Raw genomic sequence first — 22506 nt, 5'->3', positions numbered from 1 at the left:
ACTGCCTCTTGACATCTAAAAGTAATTAAAGCCTAATAAATGTTCAGTTTATAATCTTATATTTCAATATTTTTAATACCACTTGATTAAGTGTCATCAGCAACAATATTTCTAAAAAGCATCAACAACATTTTTTTTACAGTTGTGTAACAATTAATTAATGTATGTAATTAGCTCATTGTATAACGATTTTTTCTAACGAACAAATAAGCAATAGTTGTTTTTTTTTTTTTATTGAGAATTGTTTTGCGGTGAATGGGTGGGAGATAACATATTTTAAAGTAAATTTTACTATGGAAAGGGTGATTGCCCCTACCGCCCACGCCCCCCCCCCTCCGGATCCGCCAGTGGACTAGTTTGGGATAGATTTCCGATAGATGGACAAATTAATGACATCTTATATTATGTAGGCCTATTATTGACGTTCTTATTTCAGTCTCCAGTCAAACAATGCAAACACTGTAGGCCTAAAAAGTTATTTATTTATTTTTTTAAACAAGTAAATGCTGTGATTTAGCTCAATCATAAGATTTTGAAAAATAAATATAATAATTTTTAATCTTTCTTTTTGTAACATCAATAATATAAAAAATAGTATAGGTAATTGCTTAACACTAAATAAAACACCTGATATATTGCCTACACAATAAATTAAAATTTTCCTTTTAAAAACCAGTTTAAAGTATTATTGAATTGAAAACATTCTTAACTAAAAGCTTGTTGTATAGGGAAATGATAATAGATCACAAATACATGGCATGACAGCAATTTATTGATGCATTGAATCACATAAAAACAACAATTAAAAAAAAAACTTAATCTGTTTAACAACTACAGTTTTGTATTTTATTCTAGGTCACTTTTTTGTAAGATATAACAATTCCTAATCTACTATCCAGAAGTCTTTTGACACTTAGAAACCACAAGTGAATAGTTCAGACCACCAAAAAAATAAAATGTCATAATTGTGGTCCCAAGATATAAACAAAATGCAGGAGTAAACACATACAAGTCATATATAATAATAGAACAATGGAGTTTAGAAGCAGCTCAATGTCTTAGAAGTGGACTTCTGTTTTCAACACAAATGACATTTTTGTTAATGTAAACAAAATAAAATAAATCATCTCAATACTTAGTTTACAATAGTAAATGAAGCATAAAATAAAATCACAACAAAATAGATTCTGATATGAATTCATGTATGAATAATGCTTAAATTTTGTTCTAATAGTTGTACTTTCTCTTTAATTTTGACCTGAAAACAATTATCCCACTTTTGAAACAGTCTTTGAGACATGACCAATTTTGTACCAGGAGACTAACTGCAGGCTCCTTTATCTCTTATTGGCATTTTATGATGAAGGTCTGAATAGTACTATCCAAGTCTGTATTATTAGTACTGTAATAAAAGATGGGGTAGTTCATCATGAGGACTTTTGGGGCTAGTGTGATATTGTGTAAGTTTTTATAGTCAAGGGTAACAACAGTAATGATCAAATACGTTCTCAAAATGTGGAGATTATTTTTAAAAGTTAATAGAAACCTCTCAGAACACAAAATGAAAGGAAAATAATCTTTTCCTTGGTACAAACTATAAAACAAAACTACCTACAGCTCAGCAGCAAAAAGATGGCTAGAAGAAACCATATGTACATCAATTCTACCAATTATGATGTCTAATTATTAGAACCATTATTAATATTTTGCAGCTTACATACTTTAAAATATTTCTTATTAAAGCTGCATTGAAGTGAACAAATCAGGAATTAGTTTATGTTAGAGATATTATCTTTATAAAAGACATTACTTCAAAAAAGAAGATGATTACATCCTACAAGTGTCCCTAGGTCAATTTAGTCATGCATGTTGATGAATGACTTAAATTCTGCCAAGTCATTGGTTTTCCTGGCTGACTCATGCAACCCATTTCATGCTCTAATAGTACTCGGGATACATCAATAATCCACCAGCAATCACTGTGTTGCTTTATACATAATTAGACAACTGTAGACAATCTCTAATTAATTAACTGTTGTGAATAATATTCTAATTACAAAGTTCAACTAATTAGTTCAAGTGATTGCAGGAATAATGTATAATAGGGATCTGAAGCGCAGACCTGTTTCCTCACTGAACTGTATTACCCTTCAAGCATTATAAACAATGACACAAGATTTGATTTCATTTAATTGTAAAGTAAAATAAATAAAAAAATATAAATCTCTAGTTGTTTTTTTTTTGCAACCAATAATTTTTGTCAATAAGATTTACCTCATAGTTTTAAATAGTGTCAACATTTATTAATAGAACAAATACTAATAAGCAAGTTCTTTCTTTAATGATTGCTAGCAGAAATTCTCATAATTAATTTACAATTCAAATGATTTTTTGGAAGAATTTACTTAAAATAAGCTTGATCTTATCAGTAAGTCACTCACTACTTGTTTAAACTAAGTCTTATCTTAGTTAAAAATTGTTTTTAACGACACTTAATTAAAAAAATATATAAAATTTCATCTTTTAAGAAAAAGAAATATTCACAACACTAATTTAATTATTTCATAGTTTTTAAGACCTGTAAATAATTTATTATGCTGATAACATTGACAAATAGTAACATTAGTCATGATTTGAAATTGAACACATGAAAGACATTAACAGAAACACATATCACTGGCATAGTTTAAAAAAATCAAGATATTTTAGAGATTTTATATTCCTCTCTAACAACAGATCTATTTAATAGAAAAATCCCTGTGCCCAAGATCAATGTCTTAGTACTGAGTTTATTAAATTCTATAACAGGAATGGATTTCTTCATATACATGTTTACAGTAAGATTTCTGGGAATGGGAAAAGAAAAGATTCCATGTAATAAATGTGAGCCTTAGGAGTGAAATCTTTTTCAAAAACAGCTCATATTTCTATATATTTTATTACCATTTCCAAACTTCTTAAATTATAAAGAAAATTTATTGAAAAAATCAATTGCAATAGTAGCTTTTAGATCAAGGTTATCTTTAATTATAGATCTTAAACAGTAACCTTTAAAAAATCAATTAATGTAACCCAACTTGTAATCCTAACAAAATTAATGAAAAGACAAAGGTGTAGCACATTTGAAGATAATTGATGTGTTGTAAATGTACCAACATATAATTGTGATGAGTTGAGAAGTGGACACTAAATCTACTTTTTGAAAACTTTTGATTAAAATCTGACAACTTACTACCTAAAAAGTGCCAGAATGGGTGGGCAATCATTATATATGCTAGATGTATTTGTTCTGGGGATGTTGGTGGAAATATGGTTAAAAAAAAGTTCTGGCATAAAAGCAAAAGTAAAAAAAAAATATACAAATGCACAGGAATTAATTATGAACATGTTAAAATGTGTTTAATTTAAAGCAAATTAGATTATTTCATGGTGGTAAGTTATGAAAAAACAGGGAGTCATGACCTATTTTGTGCATTTGTTCTTAATAAAACTGTAGCATTTTTTTAAATTTAATTTTCAACTATAGATACTTTCAATAAAATATAGGCCTAATATCTTAACAATCATACGCTCAATTGTAAGTTGTCAAACTGAAACGGAATGTTCAGTACATCCATCACTCAAATACTTTTTTTTTTTGTTTTTTAAAGTTGTGGAACAAGACTAATTACAATTTTCTTTTCACCAGTGAAATAAATAGCCAGTGTACATTTTGAAAAACTGTGACAAATTAATGTATTAAAACTGTGACAAATTAATGTATTAAAACTGTGACAAATTAATGTATTAAAACTGTGACAAATTAATGTATTAAAACTGTGACAAATCAATGTATTAAAACTGTGACAAATTAATGTATTAAAACTGTGACAAATTAATGTATTAAAAATGTGATGTATAAGAGGAAGAAAACCAAAAAATTATTATCCTCAACCATAATATATTTTAGAGACAGTTTGTAAAGTACATACCCAAAATATTAATGTTAAGGCACTTACAATGTCATAAAAATAAAGGCTTGATTAAAACATGCAGAAGAATCTATACAAATTAAAAAAGAATGATATTAATGAATTGATGAGTAGATGACTCCCACTTGTATAATAGACACTTAAATTAAAAAAAATGTACAATTTGTAGATCCCCTAGAAGTACAGCAAATATTAAATATTACATATAGGAATAGTATACATTCACATGTAAACTAACAGGAACACAATGTAATACTGTAAATAGAAGAAAAACACATGGAATGATAGTAGCCAACTACAGGTAGCTGATAAATACCTTCAGTGGTATATGTAGTAGATCATTAAAACAATAGTAAAATAAATTTCATAAGAATTTCTCCTTGAAACTTAATAAAATTTGAAAAAGAATAGGACAATATGTTTGACAGAAAAAAATCTAGATCTCTTTTATTTATAAATAATAATCATGCAAGTTTTAAATACCAGTAAATGTTCTGTTACAAAAAGACAATTATTCTTAACTAAGAAATAATATTTAATATATAGAAATCAGTAAACATGATAATTGTTCTTGGATTATTTTTAGCACTAGTTTATTGTATGAAAAAAATATTGAATTGAACAATTTTGTGCTCATTTTGAATTAATATATTGGTCTTTCTTATTTAAAGCATGTAAAGTTAAATTATTTTTCAAGAGGACATTCAATTAATTAATCATTAATGATTTATTTTCCAAAGATGAGGCCAAGGCTTTTCCACTGGTTCCTCTACCACCAAAGAAAATGCCACCTTTACCTGCATTGTAATGTAGATGGGAATGTCTAGCCAGAGTAAGATTCTACAGGCACATGAAAAAGTGCTCTACAAGATTAACCAGAGTCATTATACAACTGAAATAAGCCAACTAAAATGAATTCTTTTACAACTGAAATTTAATATTATTAAATACTATCTACATATTTCATGGTTAAAGTTCTGATGATTATTATGCATATACATTTTCACAGCCATGAGTGCTTAAAGTACTATCATTATGATGTTAAGCATATCAGCTGGTACCTCAAAATAATGATTAACCTATTCTTGACTCTAATTTTGTAGACTAATTTCTAAATTTTGAAGAAACCTTTTCAATTTCAAAATTGTTAAGAGACCTTTTCTTTTTATAAAAATCAACATTTATAGTTACTGATATTGAAAATTATTATTATATTAAAATGTGAGAAAGCAAAAATTATTTTTTATATTGTTAGGATACCATACATACTTGTAAATATAGTAGAAATACATTTTTAAAAAAATCTATGCTATTAAATTTTCAAGTAATCTTTTATCATTTACACTAACCAAATCATTTTTAAAGATGGTTCATCAAAATATGTAAGCAGCTAATGAAAAAGCAAATTAGACAGTACTTTAATTTAGGCCTACATTATTAAACAAAAGAAGATGATTAATTCATTGGGAAAACACTTTTTTTTAACAGAGACAATTGTTATTCACATATTACAAAATGTTTTACTGTCTTTTTTAATAGCGGTGGAATTCTTTTGTGTTAAAAAAGCATCATATATCATTGTGTTTATAAAACATCAATAATGTGAGTATAGTATAACAAACACCGGTATTGGTCTTATCAAAGTATACGTAATATATAAATAAATATATATAATGGGACTAATCAATGGTTTTTATCCTCAATCTAGTTAACAGCAGATTAGTACATGCTTTATAACAATGTAATATGCTTCTTATTAAATGTTACTAAGCTGTTATCATGCCCACATAAATTTTCTGAACATTAGTAGTTTAGGTTATCACAGTACTGTGTAATGATTCATCATCATTCTCAGTTCTTTCTTCTGTGATGAACTTACATATAACGGTTAAACACTGACTAAGGTCTTTGTAACCTAGTTAGTGATCATGTTATGCCATCATCTATAATCACTTCATTCCACGATTTTCCTTCGGCTAGACAACTGTAGATTATGTGTAAGAGTTTACTGACTCTTCGGTCTAGTGCTTGTAGGTGAGGTTCTACTAAAATTGGATCCACAGGATCTGAGTGCATTGAGAACCTCATAAGTGTGCTGAGACTATCAGGACCACTGTAAAGTTTCACAAGTTTTGAAAGTGTGGACAGACGAATCATGCAGCACTGCCGAACAGGTGCAATGCAAGATATACAGTCATACTTGGATTTCCCAAACCTGATTGAAAAAAATAAGGAATAATGAAGCCTAGTTCATAATTTAGTTTTAAGGAAAAAAAATTTGCAGGAATGTCTCTTTATGCATTCTATTGAAGAAAACTAAGTGAAATTATTGTAACATTTACTTACGCACGACCATTGTCTAAATGAAGTAAAAATGTTTCATTATCAAAATCCTGGAATGTTTCATAATGATGTCTATCTAAGTTTCCTGTTGTAAGAATATAGCATCAATTAATTCAGTGATAATAAATATGAATGAACAGTAAATATTTGAAGCCTTTTTATTTTAAAGTCAAACATCATCAATCATGTCACCACTCAACTTGTGGAGAGAGAAAAGCAAAGTTGGCTGTATTCTAAGTGCTGAGAGAGAAAAGCAAAGTTGGCTGTATTCTAAGTGCTGAGAGAGAAAAGCAAAGTTGGCTGTATTCTAAGTGCTGAGAGAGAAAAGCAAAGTTGGCTGTATTCTAAGTGCTGAGAGAGAAAAGCAAAGTTGGCTGTATTCTAAGTGCTGAGAGAGAAAAGCAAAGTTGGCTGTATTCTAAGTGCTGAGAGAGAAAAGCAAAGTTGGCTGTATTCTAAGTGCTGAGAGAGAAAAGCAAAGTTGGCTGTATTCTAAGTGCTGAGAGAGAAAAGCAAAGTTGGCTGTATTCTAAGTGCTGAGAGAGAAAAGCAAAGTTGGCTGTATTCTAAGTGCTGAGAGAGAAAAGCAAAGTTGGCTGTATTCTAAGTGCTGAGAGAGAAAAGCAAAGTTGGCTGTATTCTAAGTGCTGAGAGAGAAAAGCAAAGTTGGCTGTATTCTAAGGGCTTTATTCTTTGTTGTTTTTTAATGTTTAGATGAGTAAACAGGAATTTTGTTTCGTTTGCTAGCTTACCAAAGAATTTTTTGAAAATTAAGCTATTTGCATAAATAAGATTTATAATAATATGTTATTACTTTTAGTAACTACTTCAGAACTACCTTACATCTTTCGGCATACAGGAAAACACAAATAAATGCTTCTGAATAGGACTTTAAAAGAGATTTGGTATAACTTTTTATTTTATACCGGTATTCTTATGTAGCCTAAATTCATGCTAATATGTACTATGCTAATTGTACTTTGATTCACATTTGTGTACGTTTATGGAGAACAGTTGCCAGTCAGAGGTTTTTGAAAAGTCCCTAAGTGTTCGAGAAACACTCAACTGAATATACATCAAAGTTTTTAAAAATCTTAAATGTGGTTTATATCTTAGCACATTTCTGATCCAAAGGCTTCTGAGAGAAGGAGGCCATGAACTCCTATTCCCCCCACCTAAGAAGACAATGACTCCTTATACAGCACTTGTAAATATAAATATATAGCTCCTCCTTCAGGATTGAAGATGAGCACAATATCCTGTCCAGGAATTCAAAGTTGGCTATGGAGTCCTAGCTTTGCTTTGAAAAGCTAGACAAACACAATTTAAGGCATGGGGAGGTTGGATCTGTTGCTTTTTTTGTGATCTGCATTCTTTGCTGTTGGCTGATCTCCTTGTCCCTGACATATAACTTCATGCCATGAAGAGTGATCAAGAGCTAGCATTTCCCAGTTTTATTAGTCTATGTCATATTTGGTATATAGATATATACTATATAGACATATGGGACTATATATCCACAGAATTCTGCAACAAAGATAGGTCTCAAAGATAATTAATTTACGAACTCCAATATTTTTATACCTGTAAGAAAATCAAATACAGCCATGTCTAAAATATCAAGGAGTCGTCTGCCAGTGTTGTATGGCTCTTTTTCTTTAATTTTTTCACAAAGGTCATTATTCAGCTCCCAGTAAGCCTACATGAATAATCAAAATATTGCAGAAATTTAAAATGACATATGACTTAAGTGCATAATTATAGATACATAATATAAAACAGGATGTTTACCAGTAGATACTGTTTTATGCCCATGGGTCAAATACATTCTGTTTGAGCCCTAAATTGCTTTAATCAGCACAAGAAAGAAGAGAAAAAAGAAACAAAACATTGACAAAAAAGATCATTGTTAAGTTTTTCTTTTCATGTTTTTATTGCTATAGCTCCATTGCTTGCATCTTTTCTGCTCCACTACTTGATCTCATGGCTAAATAAATAAATTATAGCTTTTATATAGTGCTACTTTCAATAGCATCAACCCCCCGATATCATGACTAAAAAGCCTCATCCCCAATTTTCACTCCTTTGTCTCCAACCAACCATCTATCATCCACTTTCCCAGTACCCCACCATACTTCCCCCCCCTTTCTTTTCTCCATTTTATTCCCCCCCTTGCCTGTCTTAATGTCACTTCTCTCCTTGCTCACATCTCCCATTCTATTTAGTTAGACCTACACTACATTTCTTACTTTCCTTGTGCCCAATGATCAGAGACACAATAGTCAACACAAAACAAAGATTAATAGGATTCCACATTACATCCTGTTACACTTCTGTTAACTAAAAACATAACATCCTATTTTTTTTGTTGCCTTGTAAGAGGCTTTGAAATAAGTGACATTGACATCTGTCTTTATCAGATTATAATGAATACAAGGTGGTTGTTTTTTGTGTGAAATGAACAAACCTTTCGATGTTTACTGTAAGACCTTTTCCATGGATTTCTCCATGTTTTTCTTTTAGCTCTTTCTACTGGAGGTAAGAATGCTGCCATTGATCCTTCTAACATTATAGGATGGCCACAAATGGGATGTGAGGAATCACAGTAGTAAGAACATGAGCCATGGAAGCACCAGTTGCCAGCTAGGGAAAAGTCAAATATTGTTTTCTATTGAATATATTTAAATATTTGGTTACTCTAGAAAATTGTAACTTTTCACTGCAATTAAGATTAAAAGTAGATAGCCAAAACAAAAAAGGTTAAATGTTTATATTTTATTATATATAAATTTTTGGTACTTACTTTTAATGATCTAAATATTGTTATTTACATTTTTACCGTCTTTTGTTTTTATTTATTTTTCACTTAAAGGAACTTTCAACAAACATTTTCTTTAAAGTTTTAAGTTTTCTAATATTCATAGTTATCTCCCTTATACTATTGTTTGTATACTACAAAAGCCAAAATTACTTTAAAAAAAATGATCTAAATATTTTTATTTACAGCATTCTTTTTTTCATCTTATAATTTTTTTTTTTTTTTTTTATTTTTTATGACAGAAATTTTCTTTACTGAAAATGTATTTGTAATAAATGTTCATGATTATCATTTACTTCCTCTTGAAACTGGTCTATTAAAAGGAAGATCCACTGTTATTAAAGTTCCTGCATCATGACTTACCAGGAGATATGAAAAATGTTCTTGCCAACTTTTTGTTAGACAATCTGTGCAAATCATGGCTGACATTCATGACACGACCAACTGTTGGTGGCACACGATGAAAACCAAGTAGCCTATCAAGTATTATATTTACCAGAAAAATTAAATATAAATCATGTTAAAAATTACCATGTTATTAGAATTAATTAATTTCAAATTCAATGTCCAATTAGCACATATAAAGTTCAGAAAAAGTAACAACTTAAAAAAAAATCAGTGTAATATGTTAGAAGATAAAATAAATTAAGAAAGAAGTATAAAATATATATAGATCATAGTTCTCTAAAATGAGTGTAAGAGCAGTCTAATACAAACACTTAAAAAAAGAGTAGATGATGCTTTAATAATCCCAATGTATAAGTAGAATACACTAATAAATTAATCAATCAATAATTTGCACTACTGTTATATGGCCTAAACAATAACAGACTTCCTTAATTTTCCAAAATAAATGCAAAATAAATGCAAGTTAATTACATGCATTTAGGAAAATCATAAATTCAAATTTGGTTAAGAAATCAAGTGCTGTATAGATCAGCTGACAGCTATTCTGAAGTTTTGTAAAGTTGTTGAACTGTACAGACTACATCAGGAATATAGTTAACCATTAAAACTAACAATGGAATGTGGTAAAATAACAAGTACAAAATGCAATTTACTTTTTAAAACAATGAAGAAAAAAAAACCTACATGTCTAAATGAAAGGCAGCTATTTCAGCATTGTGTCTTTCATAATCAGCAAAATAGAAATGATCAGGAAGTGTTTCTTGTTGACGTGGAAATCTTGAAAAGACATAAATAAAATTTAAAATATTTTTAAATGACTTCTTAAGACCATATAGATATGTTAATCATCAATGTAAAAATAAACTGTAAATGAAAACAATTATTCAAGTAATAGAATTATCCATTTGGGACACTTTTACTTCTTTCTTTGGAAGATATTGATGTTGAGAGCATATTTCTAGTTCCATTTGAGATTGGAAAGGGCTGACTAAATCATTTGGGAAAACCAATAACCTAGTAGAGTTAAATTTTCTAATAAAAGCAATTAAAAAGGATGACAAAGTTAACACATGGATATGCTAAGGACATAGCAATCTTCTTTTTTTTTTCTTTAGGAAAATCTGTAATTTATAAGATAAGGTAAATAGTTTGCCATTTTTCAGCTGGCCTACTTATTACTGAAATTAACTAGTTCACTGTTTTTTTTTATTAATTCAAACTATAAAATTTATTTTGAATACCTACTTCCCATAACAAAATATAGCATGTCATCATGAAAACAAGCAATTTTCAGCATCACATGTCTAGATGCTTGTTATTAAGTTGCTAGATATGACTAAAGCAGTGTAAAAAAAACTATATCTTGAAGATGTTGATAAAAGAATTACCTCATTGGTTTAAACAATGACTGACCATCATCTTCCAGTGTTATGATTAATTTAATTTGAGTTCCACCTTCTTTTTGCTCTGTGAAAAGAAAAAAGCAACATGATTTTTTTTATACAATTGTTTGTGCATGAAAAAATTGATTCACAAATATTAACTGACAGAAATAGTATAGGCCTACATTCTTAATATGAAAAAAGTATATTACACTAACTTAATGTTTTATAACTACAGAAAACAAGTTTTTTAAAACTATTTATCATTTTATTATAAACAATCAATTAAAATTCAAATTTTTATGCTGCTTAAGAATTCTTTATAAAAGAAACCCAACTATCTCTACTCTCAGTTGAAGAAAAGTCCAAATTATTTTTTGTTATTCCTGGCATCCTTCCCAGATACTTTAAAATGAAATCAAGGGAGATCATTGCTAGCGATCTATTTAAGTTCTTTATCTCACAAAGAACAGTAATTGTAAAGGAAAGAAATGGGGAAGAGTTTTATTTTGATGGCCCAGAAAAAATAAAAGAACTTTTGCTAATACATCATGATGTGATGGTCATTTATTTGTATTATAAAAACAATTGTTATATTTTTTCTTAAAAGATATCAGGATATTTAAAAAATATACAAAATAGCTATTAAAAGTAACATTCTACATCTTCTTTTTTAAGCAGAGCCATTACATAAGCATACATTTTAAAGTTTTTAAAAAATGTAATGATAGCTAAATGATAACAAATCTTGAAAACCTGAAACCAACATGTTCGCGAGTCTAACTTAATTTAATGTTGTTTGAGAGACAAGATTTTTAAAAAGTATTTTTTGTTTTGTTTTTTTACTTCAGAATTAAATATTATTGCATTCGAGCCCAAATCTCCTACATTACAGCGGTGGATGGTTGCAGGAAGGGATTGGACCTGGGACTATCAAGGTTGATAGTCCAGAGCGCATACCACACAATAACTCTTTAAAAATATTTTTTTTCCAATATTTGCTCTCTAAGATTTCTGCTTTGAACTACAATAAATAATTTGTAAAATAAATAAGAAAAATAGCATCTAATTTCTTTAAAATCAAATAATCTTTGGTAAAGTTATCAACTTACCAACATCCACCACTTCTTTCATGACCATATCTTTTAAAAGTGACTTCAAGTAACCCTCATCCGGATCATAGAGGGCATGTTGTCGAATCTCAGAGTGAAATATTTCCCATGAGTGTGTACTGAAAGTGTCACAAGAAACAATGATGAATGAAATGTATCAACATAGATGGGAAATGAGGGCTGGATGGCTATTATACACAAGCTTTCAAAACAGTGAAAACAAGCCAATAACTTGACTTGTAAGCTTTCATAAGTCAGATTATGCAAGACAGCAGAGGTAAGCAGTTGATGGGTTAAAATCCTTTACCATTATGATGAAAGTATAGAGTAGTGACCACACACCAGAAAATGGACACTACTCAGTTTAAGTAGAACTTTATAGTAGTTATTTAAACTTATTCCAGAGCCTGGCATCAAAGTTTATGTTTCAAACTCTGGTTCTCACATTAGGTTACAGAGAAACTCACACCTAAATTGCATTCAAAATGGATGAACCAATGAAATACTATAATTATCATTAACACAGTTAATTTTCAAAAGATCTAGATCTTAATGTGACAGTAAAAACAGGAACACAGCTAAAAAACCCAATTTTGATAGATTATATCCTACAGATACATCTTTATATTGTTACAAAAGAGAGCTAAAAATATTATCCTCTATTTACTAAAGTAGTTGCCTGTATTGAGTACCTGCTGCGACAAATGTCCTTACTTTGACAGAAGAAAAAGGGTTTGTTGAAAGAATAGTTTTGTACACCATTACATAAAAACCCATCTAAGAATTCTGCATGTCTGCTACATATACAGCTATACATAATTTGTTTTGCATATAGTTTGGAAGAATATTTTAAATTACTTGAAGAATATTATAATGAGACTGTTATGGGGTGTGTCTGTGTTTCTATGGTGATGGTGGGAAGAAGTTAGCGATTGGTTCTGAATGATGCAAGATAGGTAGCATTGTCATAATTTGTCATTGGTAATAGTTAGGACACATTATCTACCAGATCAAAGATTGTGCATGCTCTACCAGATAAGATCTCACTAAACAAATACATCCCTTTTCCCAATGTAGAAGTCTAGTAGTTCTTAAGCAATCTTCAACAATGGTTAATAGTTTAATGACATTATGTAATCTTTGTGAGTGACCCAAAAGATTTGAGCTCTAGGCCCTCAATCAAAAGAAAGGATTTCTTCCGAAGGCCTGGAATGTTTACCACAGGAAGAAGGGCATGACGACAAGAAAAAAGGGCCTATCCTGCTAAGAACAGCTACTGACCCGGAAAAGTGGAGGGATTGGGCTACACAAACTGTCTCAGAACCACTATGATGAAAGTCAAGGGACAGATGAGATAATGAGAGAGATGTAAGGCCTGCTTGGTATTGCATATGCCAACAAGAGATTATCGCTCCTTTTCTTGTTCACCTATTAATTTCCTCATATCATGTTTCCAAGACCATCTCTATCTATGGTTTATGAGCTATCTTTACCCAAAGGACCTTTTTAAGCTATCACAACCTTTATATTAGAACAACTCCATTGATAGGTAAACAGATGCTTAAAAGCTAACCACACATTTACATCCATATCTTAGGGCAAGCTATTATTACCACCAAAGCATTGCTTAAAGGTATTAGACGGCATGTTAATAAAAAAAAATATCACAAAGTTTTATTTCCTGGCTTCTCAAATTTCAATTAAGACACACAAAAAAATCTCAATATTTTTAAAACGTTGTCAAGATAATCCTGGATATAACACCCATCCAAGCACTTGTATATTAGGTTTCTGCCAAACGTTTTACAGGATCAAAAAGTAAGCAAGGAAACTCAAACAAGTTTACATGTATACATAAGTTAAAAACCCATTCAAGTACTGTAGAAAAATAATTCAAAAATTAATATAATCATTGTACAGAAAACAGAGTGGTCAAGTTTTAGAGCAAAGTTCTCAAGTTTTGGTAGAGGTTTTCGTTTTGAAACAGGTAAAATCAGGAGTGGACCCTTTTTAATTTTGACTATGATATTTTCTCCGGCAGCTCCTGAAACTAAATGTCAAATGTAATTGTTGATTAAAAAAAAAAAACACTTTGAAAGCTTTTCCCTAGTAACTTTTTGTAATAAAAAATTAGATAAAAGCTAAAAAAAATGGAAAAGAAAGATATAGCTAGGAAAATAAATATTTTATTATAAATAAAGAAAAACCTCACCCCTTCTCATGGAGATAATCCACTAATCTAGGACCTTTCTTTCTTAATGAGGTTATCCTTCTTAGATGTATCAGATATTTGCTTTCTATATCAACAGCATATGGGGAATTTTTGTAAACTGATTGGAACTTTTGTACAAACTGGTCAACTTGTGTGATACTATAATTAGCTCTAGCGCCATGATTCTGGCCTCCCTTCTGTTGAACATAATCTTCCTGATCATCTTTTTGCTTCAGGAGCTCTATAATCTCTTCATCATCATTATCTTCTTCATTGTCTTTGTACGTGTAGTTGGTACGACTGTTATAGTTGACATCCACTTCTTTAGGCTGATTGGCATCGTAGCCATGGTCTGCCAAATTCTGGTCCTGCTTCTGGCTGTTTTCTTGATTCAAGTGCTTCCCGCGATCACCGCCTAGGGGATCTTTCTGTTCCCAATCTGCATAAGCTTGACCACTGGAGTTGCCTCTGCTCTTGTTCAGATTCTTCCTAGCAATCTGAAGAGAAAATATGTATTAAGTTAAATCTATAGACCGATAGCTAAAGCAGTGACTATCCAATTATACTTAATAAATGCAGACAGTGCCCTGGGGCTCACTAACAAAAAAAAATAAATAAATAAAAAATATGCAAACCAAAATGTAAAAAAAGAAGGATAAAGAGATTAAATAATGAGATTAAACAATGAGATTAAATTGACATGCATTCTAATGTTTTATTACTTTAGCATTATTTCATTCTATTTTCATAAAAACAGAATATAAGACCTAGTGTAGTTTCACTAAACAAGGTGGACCCTAGAGAAGGTGGACCATGTTCTCATTGCAGCATATTTTACAGAGAGTCCTGAACAAGATACTGACCCCAAAACACACATATAGGAGAGACATTTGATGGAGAGTTACCTGTTCTGGAAAAAGTGCAGTTCATCTCAGATATAAGACAAGTCATCTGAATAATCTAACATGACACAGAACACAGAAGAAGACGAAGAATTAAATCTTCAAAAAAGAGGATAGAGGCCTCCACATACTAAAATCCAGCAAGAACATATACAAACAGCATTTCTAACGCTAAGTAGAACACACAAGAATGCTTAACTGTAATGATTGGCCCTCCCCCGCCTATCTTTTTTTTTTTAAAAGTACCCTCAGGAACCAGCAAAATGACTCAGTAGTGAAAAACAAAAGTGAATGATAGAATTTACTCCATACTTCATAAGAAAGCGAGAAGAGGGGGCGGGCGGGAGGGAGAGTTCTTTTTTTGGCCACCACTGATTTTACTTGTAGATGAATGTCAAGAGCACTAGATGCTTAGCTTCCAAGCTTTGTATACTTCCTTACAAATGTCAAAACAAATGTAAATTGCCCCTTTTAAGACAGTACAACGACCAACTTCCACAGCGTAATTCAGGTACCTATTATTATGAGTTGGGTGGACTCGGAATCGTCCTAAAAATACTAAATCAAATAGCAGTCTTCATCAGCATTCAAACTTGGTCAAGCGCTTTAACACTTGGGCGCCACCCCACGCTAACACATGTTAGTTATAGGGGGACAGACATATATTTATATATATATTATATAAAGCAAAAGCGTAGCCGGTTCACCCCCCCCCCCCCGAAATGAAATCGGCCCTCGGGGGGTGGGTCGGAATTTAGTGACTGATTTTTTGCCTTGATTTTGTTTATTTTAGGTGTGATTTTAATACTAAACCATCACTTGCCCCAGCACAGCCAGAGGGTTTTGAGTTTAAATCCCCTTTTTCTATAAAACAAAGCAAAAAAAAAAAAAGCAAACGCCAATCCCCAAATTCCAAGTGCACAACTAAGGAAGATTTTGATTTTAAAACCCCCTCCAAAATTTACGATAAAATCCCATCTTCAATATAAAAAAAAAAGCAAATTACACACTCAAAATTCTATGAGCGTAGCCAAAGGGTTTTGAGTCTAAACCTCCCTTCAGCGGGATGCAGCTAAAAATACTGCTTTACTTCAATAATAAAACAAGGTTACAAAGACAGTTTGTGTGGAAACACAATCTCAAAATCAGCCCCCGAGGTGGTCCAGCCAGGCAGGAAAAAAAGCAGGTTACATTATTTTCAGAAGAATATCATAATGAAATTCTATCAAAGGCAAATGACAGAGAAGAATGGAGAAATAAGGTTGATAGATCCTGTGTGATGCCCCAAAGGTCCAGCAGACCAAGGGATAGGTGAAAGTGAATGTGAAGTTAGATATGAACCTGGCCTAACTGTATAATGAGTAGCCTATCTAATTGTTTTGTAAAGGTCAGTCTCATATTCAAAGCCTCAAGAAAAAAACACTTCCGTAAAAAAAATAATTCCTTAAGTTTTGTGTAACCGTGTAACTACATGTTCCCGGCACTTAGCAGTTCACATGATAATATGCAAAACTACTGATTAGCGGCCCCCGAAAGGGGAAAAAAACGCTATTAGTTTTGTGTGGCCTGTCAGTCTGTCTGTCCGTCCCGTTTAGATTTCAGAAACTAGAAGAGAAAATGAAAATCGGACATCATGATATTTTAGATCATTCAAAGTTCTGATGCAACGTCTACTTTTTTCTTTTCTGAAAGCGAAAAATCTAATTTTTTAAATCACATATGCAAGATCTAAACGGGACGGACGGACAGACAGGACACACAAAACTAATAGCGTCTTTTCCCCTTTCGGTGGCCACTAAAAAACAAATTACGCACTCAAAATGCTATGAGCGTAGCCAAATGGGTTTTGAGTTTAAACCCCCCTTCAGCGGGGTTTGAAGCTAAAAAAAATACCTCTTCAATATTAAAAAAAAAATAAAGCAATTACACACTCTAAAATCTTTGAGCGTAGCCAAAGGGGTTTTGAGTTTAAACCATCTTCAGCGGGGTTTGAAGCTAAAAAATACTTCAATATAAAAAAAGCAAACTACACTCTCAAAATGCGATGAACGTAGCCAAGAGGGGTTTTGAGTTTAAACCCCTTCAGAGGGGTTTGATGCTGAAAAGTACCTCTTCAATATAAAAAAAAAGCAAATTACACACTAAATTTCTTTGAGGGTAGCCCAGCAAATTGAGGTTTTGAATTAAAACAATAAAACAACTCCAGAGATTTTTTAGTTTAAAACCCCCAATAGATGATTTTGACGATAAAACTTCCCCTTTCGATATAAAATCTAAAGCAAACTACAGTCACCAAATTCCAAGAGAGGTTACACATTTCTACCAGTGAATGGTCATATGCCGAAATAGAAAACCACTAAATGTGGCTCAACAAAGATGGCTAAGACAGATTTTAGAAGTCAGTTATAGAGATTGGGTCTCAATCAAGGAAATCTTATGCCGAACTGTGAGTCGACCCCCTACTAAGGTTGTGTGACAGAGCGTCGCATGAGGTTTGCAGGACATGTTCTCTGACAAAATGAATTTCGCATAATAAGAGTTGCTATGACATCCTTGTACAACTTGGCGCCACACTTTCATGGAGGTCCTCAGGGCAGGTAGGAAGAGGCTTCAGACATTGCCAGTGACAGATTTTTGTGGAAACAGCTTGCCGCCAAATCAGAATATGCATTTTTGTGGCTTTCAATGCCGCAAATAGTGCCGCCCCACGCTGGGGGAGTTCGCTGCGCTCCACCAGAACCCCTTGCTAGCAAGGGCGCGGAGTCTACAATTTGTCCTCTAACTCCAGGAAGAACCTATTCTAGGGCACAATAAACGTCTTCCGAAAGAATGTAATAAAGATTAATTTTGTACACACACACACATATTTTTTTTTTCGCGAGGGGTGCGGGGGTGGGGGAGGGAAATCCTGGCTACGCCCATGATATATAGGTCTGTGTGGTAGGCCTACTTATTAAACAGGGTAATTCAAGAGTATTCTTAATGTTCGAAAAAAAAATTCACTGTAATTATACTAATTATAGCCCTAGACACTGGTACGAATTCAAACATTAGAGTCTATATGAGAAATAAAAAACGAAATCTTACGCAAGCGTAGCTCTAGTGGAATCTATTTTAATTCATCGCGCCTCCCACCTAACTGCGATATTTCCTAGTCCTAAAATAGCTCATATCCCAAGGGCCAGGTGCAGTGGACATACAGTCAGCCATCTCTATTTTCAGAATGATTTAGATCTGACTTTCCATGCGCCGGTTATGCCCGCGGAGTCATCTGGTGAAATACAAGCGAGTGAGCTCCCTTCATTTCACCCACAGGGCGGGAAGGAAGACCCGGGAACATCACCAGAAACAATGACATCGTGAATAACACATTAGGATACATTTGTTTGATCTATTCTACATCTACTAAGCATCGTTAATATAAAGGACACGATTTTAGCTCAACTGCATAACTTCGCATAAACCACTTAAATGATGCAGAGCTAACAACGGCTACTGTAAAAAAATAAATATATATTATAAAATGCTACAATAGAAAAAAAAGTTATATATAAATAAAACTTATTCGAATCCCAACTCGAGCAGAGTTGTGTTTGATGAGCATCTAAAGGAAGAGCGGAAACCTTCTCCCAGATTACCCCTCCCCCCCACTGGTCTACAAAAGAGATTGGACCATAGCGCACTGATTGACCTAGCGTGCTTTAAGAATGACAGTGGCGTATCTAGGGATTTGGGGGCCCGGAGGGATTGACCTTTTTAGGGGCCCCTGTATTTTGACATTCGACATTATGACATGAGATAATGTATTTAATTATTTTAATAAATATATAATTCCAAATAGGTACAGTATATAAGTAAAGTTTAAAAAAATCATTAAGACTCTTTTATTGAATCATACCGTTGTTTATATGCGAGTTAATGCACAAGTGACAAATCTCAATTCATATCGCCTCACGTCGTGCTTTCTGTGAAGCAAAGGCATCTATAACATTATCTAGAATAATCTAGATCAATGCTGTCTAGTAGTTTTGACTCCACGCGAATATCAAGATTACATGGCAGTGGCCTAATATTTAATATTAATAAGTTAAGTATTTAATGTAAAAAGAATTAGGGCATTAAGTTGGGGGCCCGGGGAGGGGACTTTCAAATTTCGCCCCCCTCCCCCCAAACTAGCTACGCCACTGCAGTTGTGCTACATACAAGCAATGAAAAAAAAAGATATATCTACACTAACGCTATTTAAGTAGGCGCCTACTTATAAAAATAGAAGTTTTTATTAGTCTAGTGTTACATTGTTTGGATTATTGTCACGGTTCACACATCGCCAATTTAGTACATTTTCCATATAAAACATAATTAATTAATGATTAAGTGTTGTCCTCGACAATGAACGGTTTGTGCAAAGTTTCAACTTGATACGAGAATTGGAAGTTGGAGTAACAACGTGTACTTTTGACCATGAGATATGGAGATGGTTGACAAGAAAAGAGTGGAAGTGTATACAGAATATTACATAAATTACTGATAGGCTTACTTAAGCGTAGACAATAATGAGCATCAAATGATTGCATACAAATTTAACTTTGATTGGCCTGTTAAGGTTCTAAAGTTAATCAATTCAATCCACATCAACGCACATGACTTATGAACATTCAAAGGATTCAACAGCTTAGTTATTAGTTCAGTATATGTCAAGTGAAATAGCGATGTTGACAACCACAAAATAGGAGAAGCTCAAGGGAGGCTATTCTTTCAATTATGCAATGAGTATATCAGTACTGCCCTTGAAGCGGTGCTATTCGACTACTCAAAGACTTCTGTTTATCATACATAACCAGACCGCATAGAATCGGAACATTTTTGCATGAATGTGGCCCGTGACGTGTTAGAAATGTACAAGGCCATCAGTCTAAAATAAGTAGCGCACCACTGGAATACACATTCCTCATTCCATATGCTAGGACAAATTTGTACAAATGCTCATTCTTCCGTAGTGCTATTAGAGCATGGAATGGGTTGCCTGAGCTAGCCAAGGAATCCAGTGACTTGGCAGAATTTAGGTCATTAGTCATATATGTATATATATATATATATACATTTATACATATATACATACATATATATATATATATATATATATACATTAGTCATTATGCATGACTAAATGTATGACGCGTACGACGTAATCATCATCTTTTTTGAAGCAACGTCTGTATTAAATAAGATAAGATACATTTTATGAAACAGCTTGCACAAGGAACAAATGCAGATTTCAATGTTAGAGAACTACAGTACATGTCTAATCAAGTGGTTTATGCTTCGAAAAGTGGACATTTAGACCTTTTCAAAAAAATAGGCCAAATCACATTTTCAGCACATCTCATTTGAATAATTGAATCATGTCCAGAAGAAAATAAAAGTCATGAGATTAGCAGCGACGTCTAGTGAGCGAACAGAAAGTTAGTTGATTGCTGAGGAGACAATATACAAGAGTGCGGTGAGACCTTACATTCCTTCAACAGGTGTAACTTGTTTTAATGCTCTGGGAATCCAGTTTCTCGACTTAGATTGTCTCTGACCTCTTAGAGAGTCACTTTAAATCGTTTCGAAGTTCAAGGGGGTTTGTTATATCCACTTTTGTGTGTGTGTAAACATAGTCGATTTCAAGCAAGTAGATTTCATTTGTACAGAAATGTCCTCCTACAGAGAATGTCTGTAGGCAAGGGAGCGTTTAGGTTATTGACAAACTAGGCAACTCTCAGGGTCCCCTATTGACAAACTAGGCAACTCTCAGGGTCCCATATAGACAAACTAGGCAACTCTCAGGGTCCCATATAGACAAACTAGGCAACTCTCAGGGTCCCCTATTGACAAACTAGGCAACTCTCAGGGTCCCATATAGACAAACTAGGCAACTCTCAGGGTCCCCTATTGACAAACTAGGCAACTCTCAGGGTCCCCTATTGACAAACTAGGCAACTCTCAGGGTCCCCTATTGACAAACTAGGCAACTCTCAGGGTCCCCTATTGACAAACTAGGCAACTCTCAGGGTCCCCTATTGACAAACTAGGCAACTCTCAGGGTCCCCTATTGACAAACTAGGCAACTCTCAGGGTCCCCTATTGACAAACTAGGCAACTCTCAGGGTCCCATATAGACAAACTAGGCAACTCTCAGGGTCCCCTATTGACAAACTAGGCAACTCTCAGGGTCCCCTATTGACAAACTAGGCAACTCTCAGGGTCCCCTTTTGACAAACTAGGCAACTCTCAGGGTCCCCTATTGACAAACTAGGCAACTCTCAGGGTCCCCTATTGACAAACTAGGCAACTCTCAGGGTCCCCTATTGACAAACTAGGCAACTCTCAGGGTCCCCTATTGACAAACTAGGCAACTCTCAGGGTCCCCTATTGACAAACTAGGCAACTCTCAGGGTCCCCTATTGACAAACTAGGCAACTCTCAGGGTCCCCTATTGACAAACTAGGCAACTCTCAGGGTCCCCTATTGACAAACTAGGCAACTCTCAGGGTCCCCTATTGACAAACTAGGCAACTCTCAGGGTCCCCTATTGACAAACTAGGCAACTCTCAGGGTCCCCTATTGACAAACTAGGCAACTCTCAGGGTCCCCTATTGACAAACTAGGCAACTCTCAGGGTCCCCTATTGACAAACTAGGCAACTCTCAGGGTCCCCTATTGACAAACTAGGCAACTCTCAGGGTCCCCTATTGACAAACTAGGCAACTCTCAGGGTCCCCTATTGACAAACTAGGCAACTCTCAGGGTCCCCATTTATTAGTATTTTGAAAATAGTCAGCTGTATAGTAAACAGCGAAATGTTTCTTATGTTCTGGACAAATCTTCATTAAACAAAGAATTCTATTAAGCACTGATTTGTAAATGAATTATAAGTAGATAAAATAGTGGGACTTAAGAAAAAAAGTTTCCCTCTTTTGTGTGTATACCATACCACGTGACAATATTCATGTACTGGAAACAAATTGAGCACAAAGTGAGCCTACATCACTGTACTCCGACATCAATGTACTTTTATATCACTTTATTCCTACATCACTGTACTCCGACATCAATGTACTTTTATATCACTTTACTCCTACATCAATGTACTTTACAGTACTTCTACATCTCTGTACTTTTATATCACTTTACTGCTACATCACTGTACTTTATTGTACTCTTACATCAATGTACTTTTATATCACTTTACTGCTACATCACTGTACTTTATAGTACTTCTACATCAATGTACTTTATAGTACTTCTACATCAATGTACTTTATAGTACTTCTACATCAATGTACTTTTATATCACTTTACTGCTACACCACTGT

At 33.1% G+C, this 22506-nt stretch overlaps 1 protein-coding gene across 3 annotated transcripts in view; it reads right to left on the bottom strand.

The window, feature by feature from the left end:
* Nucleotides 1–754: 754 nt before the first annotated feature.
* LOC106060870 (extracellular serine/threonine protein CG31145-like) overlaps nt 755–22506 on the bottom strand; it is a 70712-nt gene continuing 48960 nt past the window's right edge. For all 3 annotated transcript variants that reach the window (XM_013218895.2, XM_056020697.1, XM_013218897.2), the window contains 9 exons: nt 14247–14743; nt 12035–12153; nt 10929–11007; nt 10225–10317; nt 9496–9608; nt 8782–8957; nt 7899–8013; nt 6318–6399; nt 755–6186 (listed from right to left, as the gene is read on the bottom strand). In XM_013218895.2, coding sequence (XP_013074349.2) covers nt 5898–6186; nt 6318–6399; nt 7899–8013; nt 8782–8957; nt 9496–9608; nt 10225–10317; nt 10929–11007; nt 12035–12153; nt 14247–14743 — 1563 coding nt within the window. In that variant the 3' untranslated portion in view covers nt 755–5897. The remainder of the gene's footprint in view (nt 6187–6317; nt 6400–7898; nt 8014–8781; nt 8958–9495; nt 9609–10224; nt 10318–10928; nt 11008–12034; nt 12154–14246; nt 14744–22506) is intronic.

Source organism: Biomphalaria glabrata, chromosome 2 (genome assembly GCF_947242115.1).
Source record: "Biomphalaria glabrata chromosome 2, xgBioGlab47.1, whole genome shotgun sequence".
NCBI lineage: Eukaryota > Metazoa > Mollusca > Gastropoda > Planorbidae > Biomphalaria > Biomphalaria glabrata.
This window is presented reverse-complemented; position numbering and strand designations above follow the sequence as displayed.